Source organism: Egretta garzetta, unplaced genomic scaffold (genome assembly GCF_000687185.1).
Source record: "Egretta garzetta isolate BGI_Z169 unplaced genomic scaffold, ASM68718v1 scaffold745, whole genome shotgun sequence".
Classification (NCBI taxonomy): Eukaryota; Metazoa; Chordata; class Aves; order Pelecaniformes; family Ardeidae; genus Egretta; species Egretta garzetta.
In genome coordinates, this window is record NW_009259678.1 from 160,719 (window position 1) to 173,604 (window position 12,886).

Here is a 12,886-nt window from a genome sequence, read left to right on the forward strand (position 1 = left end):
GTCGTTCAGGAGAAGACCCTGCGGTTTAGGAGATGAATTTGGAGAAATTTCTGTCATAAAATCAGATCTGCCTGAGTTCACAGAAAGCCAGTCCTTAGAAAATAGTGTTACGTACATTTTGCTAAGTTACCCACCAAGCAGGGCATGGCTTTCAGTGGAATAAAATTATCATTGACTCCTTTGTTTACATAAAAATGTACAAAACCCCCTGAAAACTAAAATATAGGTCCTTATGTCATGTTTTGATCTTTTTTTGGTCCAGGTATTGGTGGATATTGTCCAAGTACACTTGTAAGCGTGAGAGAGGACAAGCTTTAGGAAGACCTGGTGCAGTGAGTGCTAGCTGACCCCTGAGCAGTATGATGGGTAGCAATGATCTTAGTAACTGCAATATTTTTTGGAGGGGTGAGGTTCAGAGTGTGGCCTCCACATGAGGCAGTCATTCGCATACCTGTCAGGATGCTGTCTCAAATCAAGGAAGTTCTTTGGCAGTGACCAGAGTTTTGTTACTGAATTCCCTTATTGGCCATCTTCAGAAGTTTTTTTTTGACCTCCAGGAATCTGAGAGTTGTGTTGGAGATCTGTGCACAGAAAAAATCAAGCAAGGAATGCAGTCACTACAGTTGATAGAAAAGCTTTCGACACAGTATCCTGTTACTCTGCATTTGAGCCAACTGCTAATACTGCTGCTTGTTAAATCAAGGCTGGATATATAGTTCTTCAGGCACTCTCTTGCCCTGCTGCCGCTCTGCTATGCTCTGTCCTGTGTATGTCTGTCAGATACTGAGTTCAGGAAGGTCAAATGTTTGCAGCATAAAAAGACTTAACATGTTTCTCCGGTCTCCTGGGATGCAATAAAGCAATGACCTCCTATCAAAAAATCTGGAGTAAGTTATGCCTTAGAGTTGTGTCAAGCTACATGCTTTTTCTCTAGAAAATACAGAAATACTTGCAAGGTACCGCATCTTAAACACAAACTGCTTATAATTGGGTAGCATTTGGTACATTAGTCAGTGTCCTGGAGAAGTTTAGTGCCGGATGCAGCAGCCCATCAGTGGAGAGGTGAATTGCAAGTACGCGGGGATAGCAGCATCTCAGGCTTTCACAAGGCAAATTCCAAGTTTAAGGGGATATTTTTAACCTTGTTCCTGTTGAGTAACTTTTCTAAATAAATGAGAAGAAACTTGCATCCATTAAGTGTCCTCACAGCTAGGGCGTCAAAACCCTGTGACTTGCATCCTAGGCTGACATCTTGGATGTGGTTGTGTGATGTTTCAGGCCTTTAAGCATTTTTAAAAGAGGTTTCAATGAAACATGACAAGTAGCAATTCCCTGTAATTAAATTGTTGATGATCTTGGCTCACAGAAGAAATGTGAGGCAACATCCACTCCAGAAATGGATGTGTTAATTACAAATGCACATATTCTGTGTCGTTACTGCTTAATTGGAAGGTGGAGCTGATGCTTATGCTAAACTGTTAGGAAACAGCTTCCTGGTTGTATGGCACAGCAGCACAGGCACAGGTGTATTTTCTGAAATCACTTTATTGATTGTACTGTGAAGAACTGGTGTGGAGAATGACAACTTTGAGCCGAGCAGCCTAGTTAGTTAGATTATAGATGCTACCTGATACTAGTAGCTGACAGAAGTTCTCCGTTAGTGCACTTGTTTCTCCTGCTATTCTGGATCAGGCAAACCCTTCAGTCTTGGAACTGTAAATTGTATTTCTGGTAACATTGCAAAGTAACGGAAACTCCATGGCCAAATTCCCAAAGCTACGTGCATTTCCTTAACTGCACTGGGTAAATGAGTGCTGAAGTTACAAAGCTCCTGTTGCTGCACTGAATTAATTTGGCTGTAAACTTTGCAAACAGAGGGTGAGCAGCAGTCACCACCCTAAAAACCAATATCCTCTAATTGCTAAGATAGGCACTTCCGTCCTAATAAAGTGGCTTTCACATGCTAAGATGGAAGTAATTTCTAGATTACTGCCCAGGCCCATGAGAGGAGTGCATGTCTACTGTTAGATAAAGAAAAAGGAAAATGTATTAAGTATATATTGTGTATAAAGAACTGCCAGTGAAGGCTTGTTGGGGTCTGTATTGCTAACGCCCGCTGACGATTGGGCTTGACCTTCTTTGCTTATGTAGACAACTCTGTGTGTTACCAGGTGAGAAAGAGAAAAGTTACTGGTGGTGCAGGCACGAAACAACGTGGGGGAAAGCATTCCCTGTTTCGTCTCCAGCCCTGGATGATTCAGGAGGTGGTGATGTGAACTCTTCCCTCTCCCATATTTTAAGCTGGTGTGTATGCGGCATAGCTGTGTTCACCTTGGTGCCTCCTTGGAGCAAGCAATTCATACTGGAGGGGTTGTTGGGGCCGGGGGGTGCAGGAAGGAGGGCGGCATCTCAGCAGTTGTTTTCATCTGGACTCTGTATTGAGGCTGTATTGGTGTTGGCTTGAGCAAAGTTCCCTGGCTTTGACAAAAATTTGAATATTAATTCTGGGATTTTAACTTTCTTAATGCATTCTTCTTTTAATAGGAGTAGAAAATCGGTATTTACCAGCTTGTTATCAAGAGAGAATGCATTTCCTTCCTGACAGGTATAAATGCTTCCAGAAAAGTAAACTGGAGGTCAGATGGAGCAGATGGAAAGGCTGGTCCTGAGCTGCTTGTCCTGGGGGACAGTGTGCTTACCCTGCTGGGCACAGTGGGGCTCTCTCTGAGTGACTGTAGATCTGGAAAAGAAACCTGTCTTGCCAAGCCCACTGTTCCAAAAAGGTACTTGTAGGTGTTTGATCTCTTCTTGTAGCTGCAGAACTCTGCAAACTTTATTCAAGTATTTTTTTTTTTTGAGATGTCCAGAAAAACCTGCTGCAAACTAGGAACACTAGTAACTTCTTTTAAATTTTTTTTTTAAATTTTAGAAACACAGCATTTAGGACATCTCCTGTTGCTGAATCTGGTCCCTATTGTAGGCATCGCATTGTCATTCCTTTCACAAATATTGCTGAATGCTTTCTTTAAAGGAGTTTTGGTTTAGCGTTTACTGTTTCCCACTATTACAGTGCTGGCTTCCTCTCCTGGTTAGCAACCCTTTCTTAACTGCTACTCAGTACAGCGCAGCTATCATTTTATACCAATTTCTTCTGTCCTTTAGATTTGTTTTTCCTCTCTGATATTCAGCTCCATCGGGGGTGTGTGTGTGTATGTAGAGAGAAAGTAGCCATAATCCTCTTCAGGCTTTCCTATGCTGGGCGAGCATGATTTGTCTCCTTCTCCCAGGCTATCACTGACCTAGCTCTGCTGCTGCCCATCTTCCTGCGTGCTAACGCTGGTGTTTGTCATCTGTGCGCAGCTGGCTCCTGACACTTGCAGTTTTAATGTTCATCTCAGATTCTGTTGTCACTCGGTCCATTGGATCTTTTCCATGCTCCATGCATGTCTGCTTTCCATCAGGAGCATAGTCTTGGATAACGTAGGGTCTACATATCATCATCTCGGTTCCCTGTTTATCTCCAGAGTTCCTTTAATATCATAATTTTTCCTTTTAGTATTCAAACTAATTTTATTTGCAGACTTTTTAGTGGTGAATGTTTGACTTCAAACACCTTTGAGCCAGCCATGCTACCACACAGCCACCAGGCAGGCACATCTCCGCTCGGTCCCTGGGGAATCTGGACTAAACTTTCTTCCTGAGAATAACTCCTGCACAGGTTCTTTGTTCCCCTCTTCTTTGGGTGATGAAGCTCTGGGCTTAAAGGTGCTTTGGTACCCAACAGCTGTTACAGTGGAGCCAAGGTGCTTTATGAGGTGGGGATCCCCCTTTCTACAGAGCTGGCAGTGGGATCTACAGAAGAAACTTAAATTTCTAGTACCTTGAGTTGTCATGTTTCCTAACGCTTGTCTGCCGGTGGGACAGAAATTAAATATAAGTACCTATGCATATACATGTATGCATGTATATCTGTGTCTATATGTTTTACACAAAAGAAAATTTTAAATATGTAACACTAACAATACTTGGGTTATACAAACCCTGTAGAGACAGTGCGCAGAACAAAACCTGCCTCAGTTTTAGAAGCTGTTTCATAATCTCTTGGGCAGGATTAGGAAATTAAATGAGTTAAGCTGTTTCAAATGAAGAGTATCTCTGCCTCAGCACTTAATATTTCAGCTTTTCTCTTCAGTAACAACTGACAGGTAGTAGTGCATGTCTGTTGCGTACCACCAGCATCTCCTGTGGGGTCTGAGTAATGGGCAAGATGTTTTTCTTCAGCTTCCTCTATCATCAGCCTTAACAGTTCACAAATATTAACCATATTTTTGTACTGTGTGCTTGCCCACGCAGCAATGTATAGTGTACTATGTGTAATATTCCAGAGATTTTATTATTCATTATTATTCAGCTTTTGCTTTGAATGCTTGTCTTGAAATTCAGAAGGAGAAAAGATGTGGTTTATGTATGTATAAAAATACCCAAATAACTTAGCATTGCTTTCTGGGCTGAGCTCTCCTAAAATGCAAGAACAACTCAGTTTCATATTTTTGTGGAGGAAAACTGGAATCCATGCGATTTAGGAAAAAAATCTTGGAAAGATTAGACATTATGGTGGTGGTTTCTATTATGAAGGTATTTGTTGTTTGCGGCAACGTTTACTTTGTGAGAGGAAAATATGTCAGCATCACTGAGCCTCCTGGCGCTGGATTTTCATGGTTAGCATCAGCCCAGCTGAGAAGAGTAGAGACAAAATTACTGCTTTGTCATAAATCCAAAGGTAAGGTCCCTCACATTTGTCTTCCAGCACAAGATTTATCTGTGTGTCATGTGGTCTCATTTGTCTCTTGGTAAACAGAAGGAATATTGGAGTAGACCTCTGCGTAGGCATGGATTTAGTAGCAGATGCTGTGTGCCTGTAGATGGATGCCTCTGGCTGAAGATGCTTTAGAATGAAAGTGCCGTCTTAGGTGTGGAATCACCTTCCTAAAGCTTCTCTGCCCTTGAAGCCTCCTCCTTGCATAAACCAGAACAATACCTGGAAGCAGGGAAGACTTCTTTTGCTACTTTAAGCCTAATATATCTATATTGTGGACGCGAGCATAACTGCAACCTGTGAAGATGTATATGGGTCACCTTCAAACTAGCACTGCCAGCAGTGTACCTGCAGCAGATGGCATTCACTGTCAGCTGCAAGATCTGCTCTAGTGGTTTGCTAGAGCAGAGCTTTGTGTTGCTTTGTCTAGTTGCTAGCAGTAACCTGCTAGTTAGCTTAAAATTAGCTTGTGTAAACTTACTTGAAGATTTCTTAGAGGGTACAGGGTTCTGGGAGTCCTTGTGCTGGTGTTTTGGGAAGCTGGAACCCAAAATGTAAGAATCATAGAATCAGAGAATCCCAGGTTGGAAGGGACCTCAAGGATCATCTGGCCCAACCTTTCTAGGTAAGAGCACAGTCTAGACAAGACAGCCCAGCACCCTGTCCAGCTGAGTCTTAAAAGTGTCCAGCATGGCAGAGTCAACCCCTCCCCTGGGGAGATTATTCCAATGGTTGACTGTTCTCATGGTGGAAAATTTTCCTTTCCTGTCCAATCGGAATCTTCTTGGGATTAACTTGTACCCATTACCCCTCGTCTTCTCCATGGGACTCCTTGTGAGAAGGGAGCCTCCATCTTCTTTGTAGCCGCCCTTTAAGTACTGGTATGTGGTGATGAGATCCCCTCTGAGCCTCCTTTGCTCAAGGCTGAACACACCCAGCTCTCTCAACCCATCCTCATGTGGCAGGCTTCAAAGAGCTTAAACAGTTCCTTGACAGTACGACCACTGGTGTATGACAGCCCTCCAGGCTCCAGTGGCGCATGTTACAGCTCGGGACTGCTGCATTTGTGCCAGAACAACTTACTCTGGAGCAGCCAGTGCCCACATCCTTGCTGCGACAGCTCAGTTGCTTGGCAGACAAGACAAGGATCCCTGTGAGCAGCAGTTCTGGGGACGTGAGCACTGGGGTGAGGAGAGGGGAGGTGAGAGGAAGCCCCTGCAATGCACTAGAGCAGTGTGTTCCTCCTTGTCTGGGTGCTTTCCAGTTTAATCATCTCTAAAATGGCCAGATTTCCCTAAATTTCCCTTGCACACTCATGAGAACCTGTGTCCATTGAGCGACGCCCTTTCCTTGCACAAGCTGTATTATGTTAAAACCACTTCTGTATACTGATAATGTGTTGAAGTTCTGCAAAATGACTTTAGAGCTTGAGGAAGGGGTATACTGGAGAGCTGGGAGCACAGCGCAGATTACAATGAGGCCTGAAATGTTGGTCATTGCCCAGGGAGAAAGGGGATTCCACTGAACAGCCCAGGAGGTGAATGTGCTGGGCTGTGGGATGGCTAGCACAGTCAGTGCTGATACTGCTGTGGAAGCAGCTACGTTATTTCACATGTCAGATGCCCAGGGATGTTTTGCCATGCATCTATCATATTGTAGAGCTTGCAAAAGGAGCGCTTGGTGCTGGATTTGCAGTGTGTTCCTTTATATTTATGCATTTCCTTAAAGCAAAGCTTGCACGTTCCCAACTGCGGACAGGAATAACCCAGAAGAATGGCAACTTTGCCAGGCGCTCGCTATTAACACGTAGGAAGCAGTTTGTCAGCAAGGATTAAAAATGCAGTTGAGGACTTGTGCTGTAAAAAGGTTTAATCCTGGAGCTCTGTGTTCGGTTTTCTCAAAATATCCTACCTAATGCGTTTTATCAGGGCATGCCGTTCAAAAAATAGCCCCCTTTCAAATAGAAGGAGAAATGACAAACCAGCGAATACTTTTTCGTGTGAAGTGCCCGAAGATGGTAAGCCTTGACAGGCAGGCTGTGTATTTTGGAAGTCTGCTGATGTTCATATATTTTTTTTTTTTTATTACAGAAATATTTAATTGAGTCTCTTAATACACTTCAGATTCAGGTACATAAATCTGTTTCAAGGCCGAAACTGGAATCCTTTTCTGTTGTCACATATGTCAAGGGCAGCTGAGCATTATTCAGTAAAAATAATGAATTAGTCCTTTTCTAAATAGCAGGTACTCTAGAAGAATTACATTACGACCCAAAAAGTTGGTTTGAGCTATAGGGCAGGCTTGCTTCAGTCCATGTGGAGATGAATTTTCTCGGATTCTGTTCTCGACTGGCCCGGAGGTGTAGGGAGGGAAAGGTTGAGCAGGATGTTAACTCGTGGGAAATTATCTCGATGTGTGCGTTAGGATCAGTGCGTTTCCTCCCCTTGCGCTGGGATTTAAGGTTGTCTTAAGAGAAAATCCATTCCAAATTGCTTTTAGCAATAGTTTGACACTGACAAATAGTTTCTGTGGCACTGCCTGCAAATTTGTATCTGACAAAGAAAATAGTTGTGCTTTGATTCTAAAAATAACATCCTGGGGGATCCAGTTTAGCTTTTCTCTGAATTATTTTTTTTTCAGTCTATAGCTAATGTTAGTGACATCTTGCCTTTTCCATGCTTTTCTCCACTTCTAGGGGTGTTTTAAGCCCAATTTTAATCTTTCAGCCACTACTTTATGGAATAATTCTGCAGAAGCAGATGGGGTTAGGGATATAGGAAAGGGCTGGGGTTTCTCTTTGGTACCCGTAATGGAATGGGGCAGACTGGGTGGAGAGTGGTGGTATTTTGTTATCTTAGCTGCCAATTTGTGACTAATAGCAGAGGGGAAAAAATTAAACATGGCATTAAAAATGCCCTTGGAAATAGGATTGTTCCTTTGACTTTGTGGGGGGGGAAAAAAAAGTAAGGGGGAGGACACTCCCCACAAAATTTGTTGTAGTTTTTTTTTTTTTTTTTAGTAGTGATAGGCTGGAACTGTTTAACTTAATTTTCTTCTGTTTGTTACTGATCTGTGATGTTTTGCTATAGAGTTTCCTATAGAGGAAATAATATTTGCATTATGATACTTCTTTTGAGAAGTTTATAGAGATTCTGTGGAGTTGGATAGCAGCTGGCTGAGAATTAACCCTTCCCACAGACTTTCAGTGCTGCCCTGTACGGCATTGTTCAAAGTACGTATATCCAGAATGGATGTGCTCAGATTCTGGTTTTCCGAGTAAAGTGAGGGAAGAAGGGTAACATCTTTGTTCTACCCTCTTTTCCCTGTGCTCTCTAACTGAGCACAGCTACGTGAGATAGGGTTACCCAGGGTTGTAGTGGCACTGCTCTGCCTCTAGGCTGCTTTGCCTTTGCCTTACCAGCTTTCAAAGTATCCCGGTGTCTATTTTCACGGCGAGAAATGCCTTGCAGTGCATTCACTTTGCTACCTGCTGCCACGTTGCAGGGCTTGGGGAAGTTGCATGAACATCAGGGTTCACTAGCAAGTTAACAGCATTTGCCTTGCAGGCTTCTTCCTCGGTAATTTTTAGTTACTTGCCTAGGTATGATAGAAAATATAAGTTGCACCGGACTCAGAAAATGCAGAGCTTTTTGGGTACAAATATCTGTATCAAACAGAAGCGTTTGGAGAAAAGGTGAAGAGAGGAGCTTGTCAATGCCAGTGGACTCTGTTATTAATACTCATGAAACCTATTCATGTTCTGTGGATTTACAGACGTTTTGAGGCTTGACTTAATAAAGGAAAAATAAAATTTTCATAGTTTTTTTCCCCTCCTTCTTTCTCTCTTGTAGTCTATGCAAGCAGCGAGATGTCCCACTGATGAACTGTCATTAACCAACTGCGCTGTGGTGAATGAGAAGGACTTCCAGTCGGGGCAGTAAGTGCACACTGTTGCTCTTTCAACTTTTAACTAAAAAGCAGTTGTTATCAAAATTTGGATGGAGGTGGAATGGAATTTCAGATTTGGGAAGGTGAATACAGTAGGTTAATTAACAAAACTTCTGTGTCTTTAGAGACAAAAACTTTAAATGTGCCTCTTTCTCAGAACTGGAGATACCAAAAAAAAGGTAAATTTTTCTCTGGAGCATTTCTTGCTTGGAATCTGGATCTGTTTAACTAATTATAATTGCTGTTTTAATGAAGGACTTCAGGCTTTTTTGAGCTTTCTTGTTTGTTTGTTTTGTTTTTGCTGTTGTTCCTGTTAGTTGCTGGAATATTTAAGCTATTTCAAGTAGATATTTATCATTGAATTGTGTTACTAGGGGGATCTTCTCACTTTCAAACCCTATTGGAGCGCTGAGCAGAGTCAGTAGAAACTCGTTCTAGGGGTTTTCATGCACAAGAACAAAAGGGGGAGACAACCAGAGTGTGGACACAACAATTTGGATTATTTAATTACAGTGCTGTGGTGACTGATAGAAGCTGAGTTTGGATTTTACTTTTGCGAGAAAGGAGGAAAACACATCAATTTTTCAGCCCAGCCCACACAGAAGGGCTTTGTATTAGAAGAAGCCAATGCAAATAATTAGTTTCCTTGCTTTGCTGCAACTGTATGGTGGCTCTCTAAAATATGTAGATTGTAGACGGAAGTAATGTCAGCAGAGAGGGCATCACATGTAGCAGAAGGGGGAAGAGCTTGGGCTTGAAAAATGGGGAAAAATGTTCAAAAAAGATATTGAATGATACACTTAGTGTCTTAGCGTAAAACACCTGGCCCAGATGAATTCTGCTAAGGATGGAGAATGAAGTGGCCCTGAACGGCAGGGAACAAAGGAGTGATATGGTTTAAGACTTGCCTCCTCTGTTCTGTCAGTCTGCTGCGCTGCTACCCTGGAGAGCCGTCCTGGCCCTTCGGTGATAAACTGAACTGAGATTTCACAAGCTCATCTGTGGTATAAAATACCAAACCAAAAACACCCCCCTAAAAAACCCCAAACGAGTGCAACTTTTAGAGTCAGAAGCAGGCAAAAGTATCTGCTTGGACAGGGTAGTGTCCTGGTATCTTCAGATGATGTTTTTTCTCCAAGTAGATTTTTTCCAAAGTAATTGACTTATAAAAATACCTGAACTGAGCATTGTACCTCATGCATTATAAAAAAGTTAATTTCCTCAAATATGAATGTCCTGGAGGGACCCAGCTTCCAGACCTGCAGCAGCTGGCTGCTTTCTTCTCACTCTGAGAACCCTCTTTCATCGCATTTATGGAAACCTGCAGGGAACAATACCCTGAGACTTGCCTGGTAAGCAGGCTGGCCATGATTCTGGCTGTACTGATTCCCCCTGAGTGCGCTGCTTATTTCTAGAAATAGGGGCTCATAAAGAAAGCAGCATATGTTTGGTTGTGAGCAGATGCTATAAATCGCTTTGAAAAGCGTAAGGCTAGAGTACAGAGAAGCATCGTGATATTCATCTGCTACTGAAGGATGTAGTCATTCTGCTGCATTGCAGATATACTGAGCAAGGCCATCCTTATAGTCTGCTGCAGTAGGTTGCACGCAGTCAGCAGATTTGGTTTGTATCATCCTAACGATGACTGGCTGCACAGAATATTTTTTTGGTAATAGCTACACAAGGGGCTTTGCTTTAACACTTCCATTTGGTGCTCACGGTCTAGAGCTGGGAGTTTGACCTTGGATCAGTGAGATGGTTTATCCCCAGGATGCTACTGTAGGTCTCTTCATGCTTCATTTTCTGCATCCTGTAAGTTGGACCAGTATGAGTCACCATTTTGTGACGCATGAGTTGATGGGATGCGATGCATTATTATAGTACTGTGTTGGTTTGATAAGTTCCACTGTCTTAAGTTCTTTCTATCGTGAGGACTCCCAATGTGTTTTGGAGAGAGAAACAAGTGCTGAACAAACCCAGGCAGTGAAGGGGTCAGCAGTCTGGGAAGAAGCCGGGGCAGGTTATCTCAATGGCAATTTATTTTTTTATGTTGAGAACTGACAAATTCTTCTTACCTTTTATTCCTGCCTTTTACATGGGGAGATAATCCCTCTTATCTCATGCCAGTTTATTTATCTGAAGAGCCCTCAGGGAGCCTTGCTGAATAATTTACAGGGGTTTCCAAGCATGCACCAGAGGAGTATCTGCCCATATTGTTCTTACTGGCACCATGTGCTTACTGGCACCTTTGCATAGATACAGAAGTTATCCTCTCCCTTAAAAAAGCTATGCTTTTTCTTCGTGAACGTAAAATCTAATGGACACACAGGTTAACATTATCTATTATAGTTTCTGTTGGTTTGTTCAGCCTGGCCAGCAGACTTGCCAACTGGCAGTTTCCTGGGCCTGGTCTGGAGCTCTCCTTAATAATTGACATCACGGCCATGTTTTGGTTCTGATGGGTTCAGGCGAGGCTTTACACATGGATTAGAGCAGCAGTTTCATCTGTTGGAGCCCTTGGGAGAGACCTGGCCCTTGGTGACTCATTGTTCCTTTTGTTCATTTAGAAGCAGAAGCTGTTAATGAGGCTGAGATTTCCCCCATGTGTCTCCGTGAGCTCTCCAAGCTCCTTCCTGGTGAACATCAATGTAAAAAAATGCATTCAGTTTTTCCTGCTATTGCCTTATTTTGAACATTCTTAATATTTAGGTTGCTTACAGCCTGTTGGAGACTGCCTGCTCCTGCTGTCTTTGGGAAGAAACATGGTTGTTCCTGTGTCTTTTGCAGATTTTTCTCAAAGAACCTGTCAGGATTTGACCTTTCCTAATATCACTTGACTAGAGATTGCTTTCAGAAAGCTGATTTTTTTTTTTCTTTATCTTTTCTCTCTCTCTCTTTTTTTTTTTTTTTTTCTCCTTCCTGGCATCCATTTGCATCCTGTCAGGCTCTGCTATCTTTCTGGTCTGCTGGAAATGTTTTTGGTGGACTCCACTGCAGTAATTTTAATTTGTATTCCCCCCGTCTTCCCCCCATTTTTACCAGGAGGTATCCTCATTTACTTGCATTTTGCTTCTCTGAAGTGAAACCCAACAATGGTAGAATTTGTTACTTTCTGCAGAGATGCTGAATCTGTACATGCTGAAGTCACTGCTGTGCTTCGAGCCAAACTTATTGCACTGCTCAGGATCTATCTCAGTCTTAAGAAGCTTGATCTTGGGTCTTTTACTGTCGACTGCTGCTTCTAGTAGGGTGTTATTTGTCATCAAGTGTGTTCTTGGTAAGGTATTCCAGTATCGAAGCTGGAACTTGTATTTTGCCTATAGGCATGTTTGTCTAATGCTCTGCAACATAATACCTTGCTTTCCAGTTGGTTGTGTGTTAATTTGAATTACTCAGGCTGAAACACTCTACGCTGGAAACCTCCTGATTTCAGTCCCTGCTTCCTGGACAGCTTCTCTATTTTATCTGCTACTCAGTTGAAAACGAACCAGTCCTTGGAGCAACATTCAGTCGGGGAAGGATCATCGCCTTTGGCCTGCTGGCAAGGTCATCCTAATGCAGCCAGAGACGTTGCCATCTTTGCTGCAGGGGCATGTTGCTGGCTCATGTTAAACTTGTCATCCACCAGGATCCCAGGTCGTTTTCTGCAAAGCCACTTTCCAGCCAGTTGGCCCCCAGCCTGTACTGGTGCACGGGGTTATTCCTCCCTAGGTGGAGAACTTTGTGTTTTCCTTTATTGAACTTGATGGGATTTGTGTCAGCCTGTGTCTCCACCCTGTCAAAGTCCCTCTGAATGGCAGCACAGTCAGCAGATTTGTCATCTGTGGACTGGCTAAGGGTGTGCTCTGTCCCATCATCCCAGTCGTTAACAAAGAGTTTAAATATTTTTGGCCCCAGTGTGGACACCTGGGGTAGGTACCCCACTAGTGAACTGCCTGAAGCTGGACTTTGTGCTGCTGATCGCAACCTGGGTGTCACAGAATCACAGAATCGCAAGGGTTGGAAGGGACCTCGGGAGATCATCTAGTCCAACCCCCCTGCTAAAGCAGGTTCTCCTAGAGCATGTTACACAGGACTTCATCCAGGCGGGCTTTGAATATCTCCAGAGAAGGAGACTCCACA

General features: G+C 43.0%; 1 protein-coding gene across 1 annotated transcript in view; it reads left to right on the forward strand.

The window, feature by feature from the left end:
* Positions 1-472: 472 nt before the first annotated feature.
* The window catches only part of NSF (N-ethylmaleimide sensitive factor, vesicle fusing ATPase), a 74,651-nt gene continuing 62,237 nt past the window's right edge, over positions 473-12,886 (forward strand). Inside the window, exons 1-4 of the mRNA XM_035893988.1 lie at positions 473-887; positions 2,172-2,304; positions 2,606-2,783; positions 8,668-8,753. Coding sequence (XP_035749881.1) covers positions 8,671-8,753 — 83 coding nt within the window. The 5' untranslated portion in view covers positions 473-887; positions 2,172-2,304; positions 2,606-2,783; positions 8,668-8,670. The remainder of the gene's footprint in view (positions 888-2,171; positions 2,305-2,605; positions 2,784-8,667; positions 8,754-12,886) is intronic.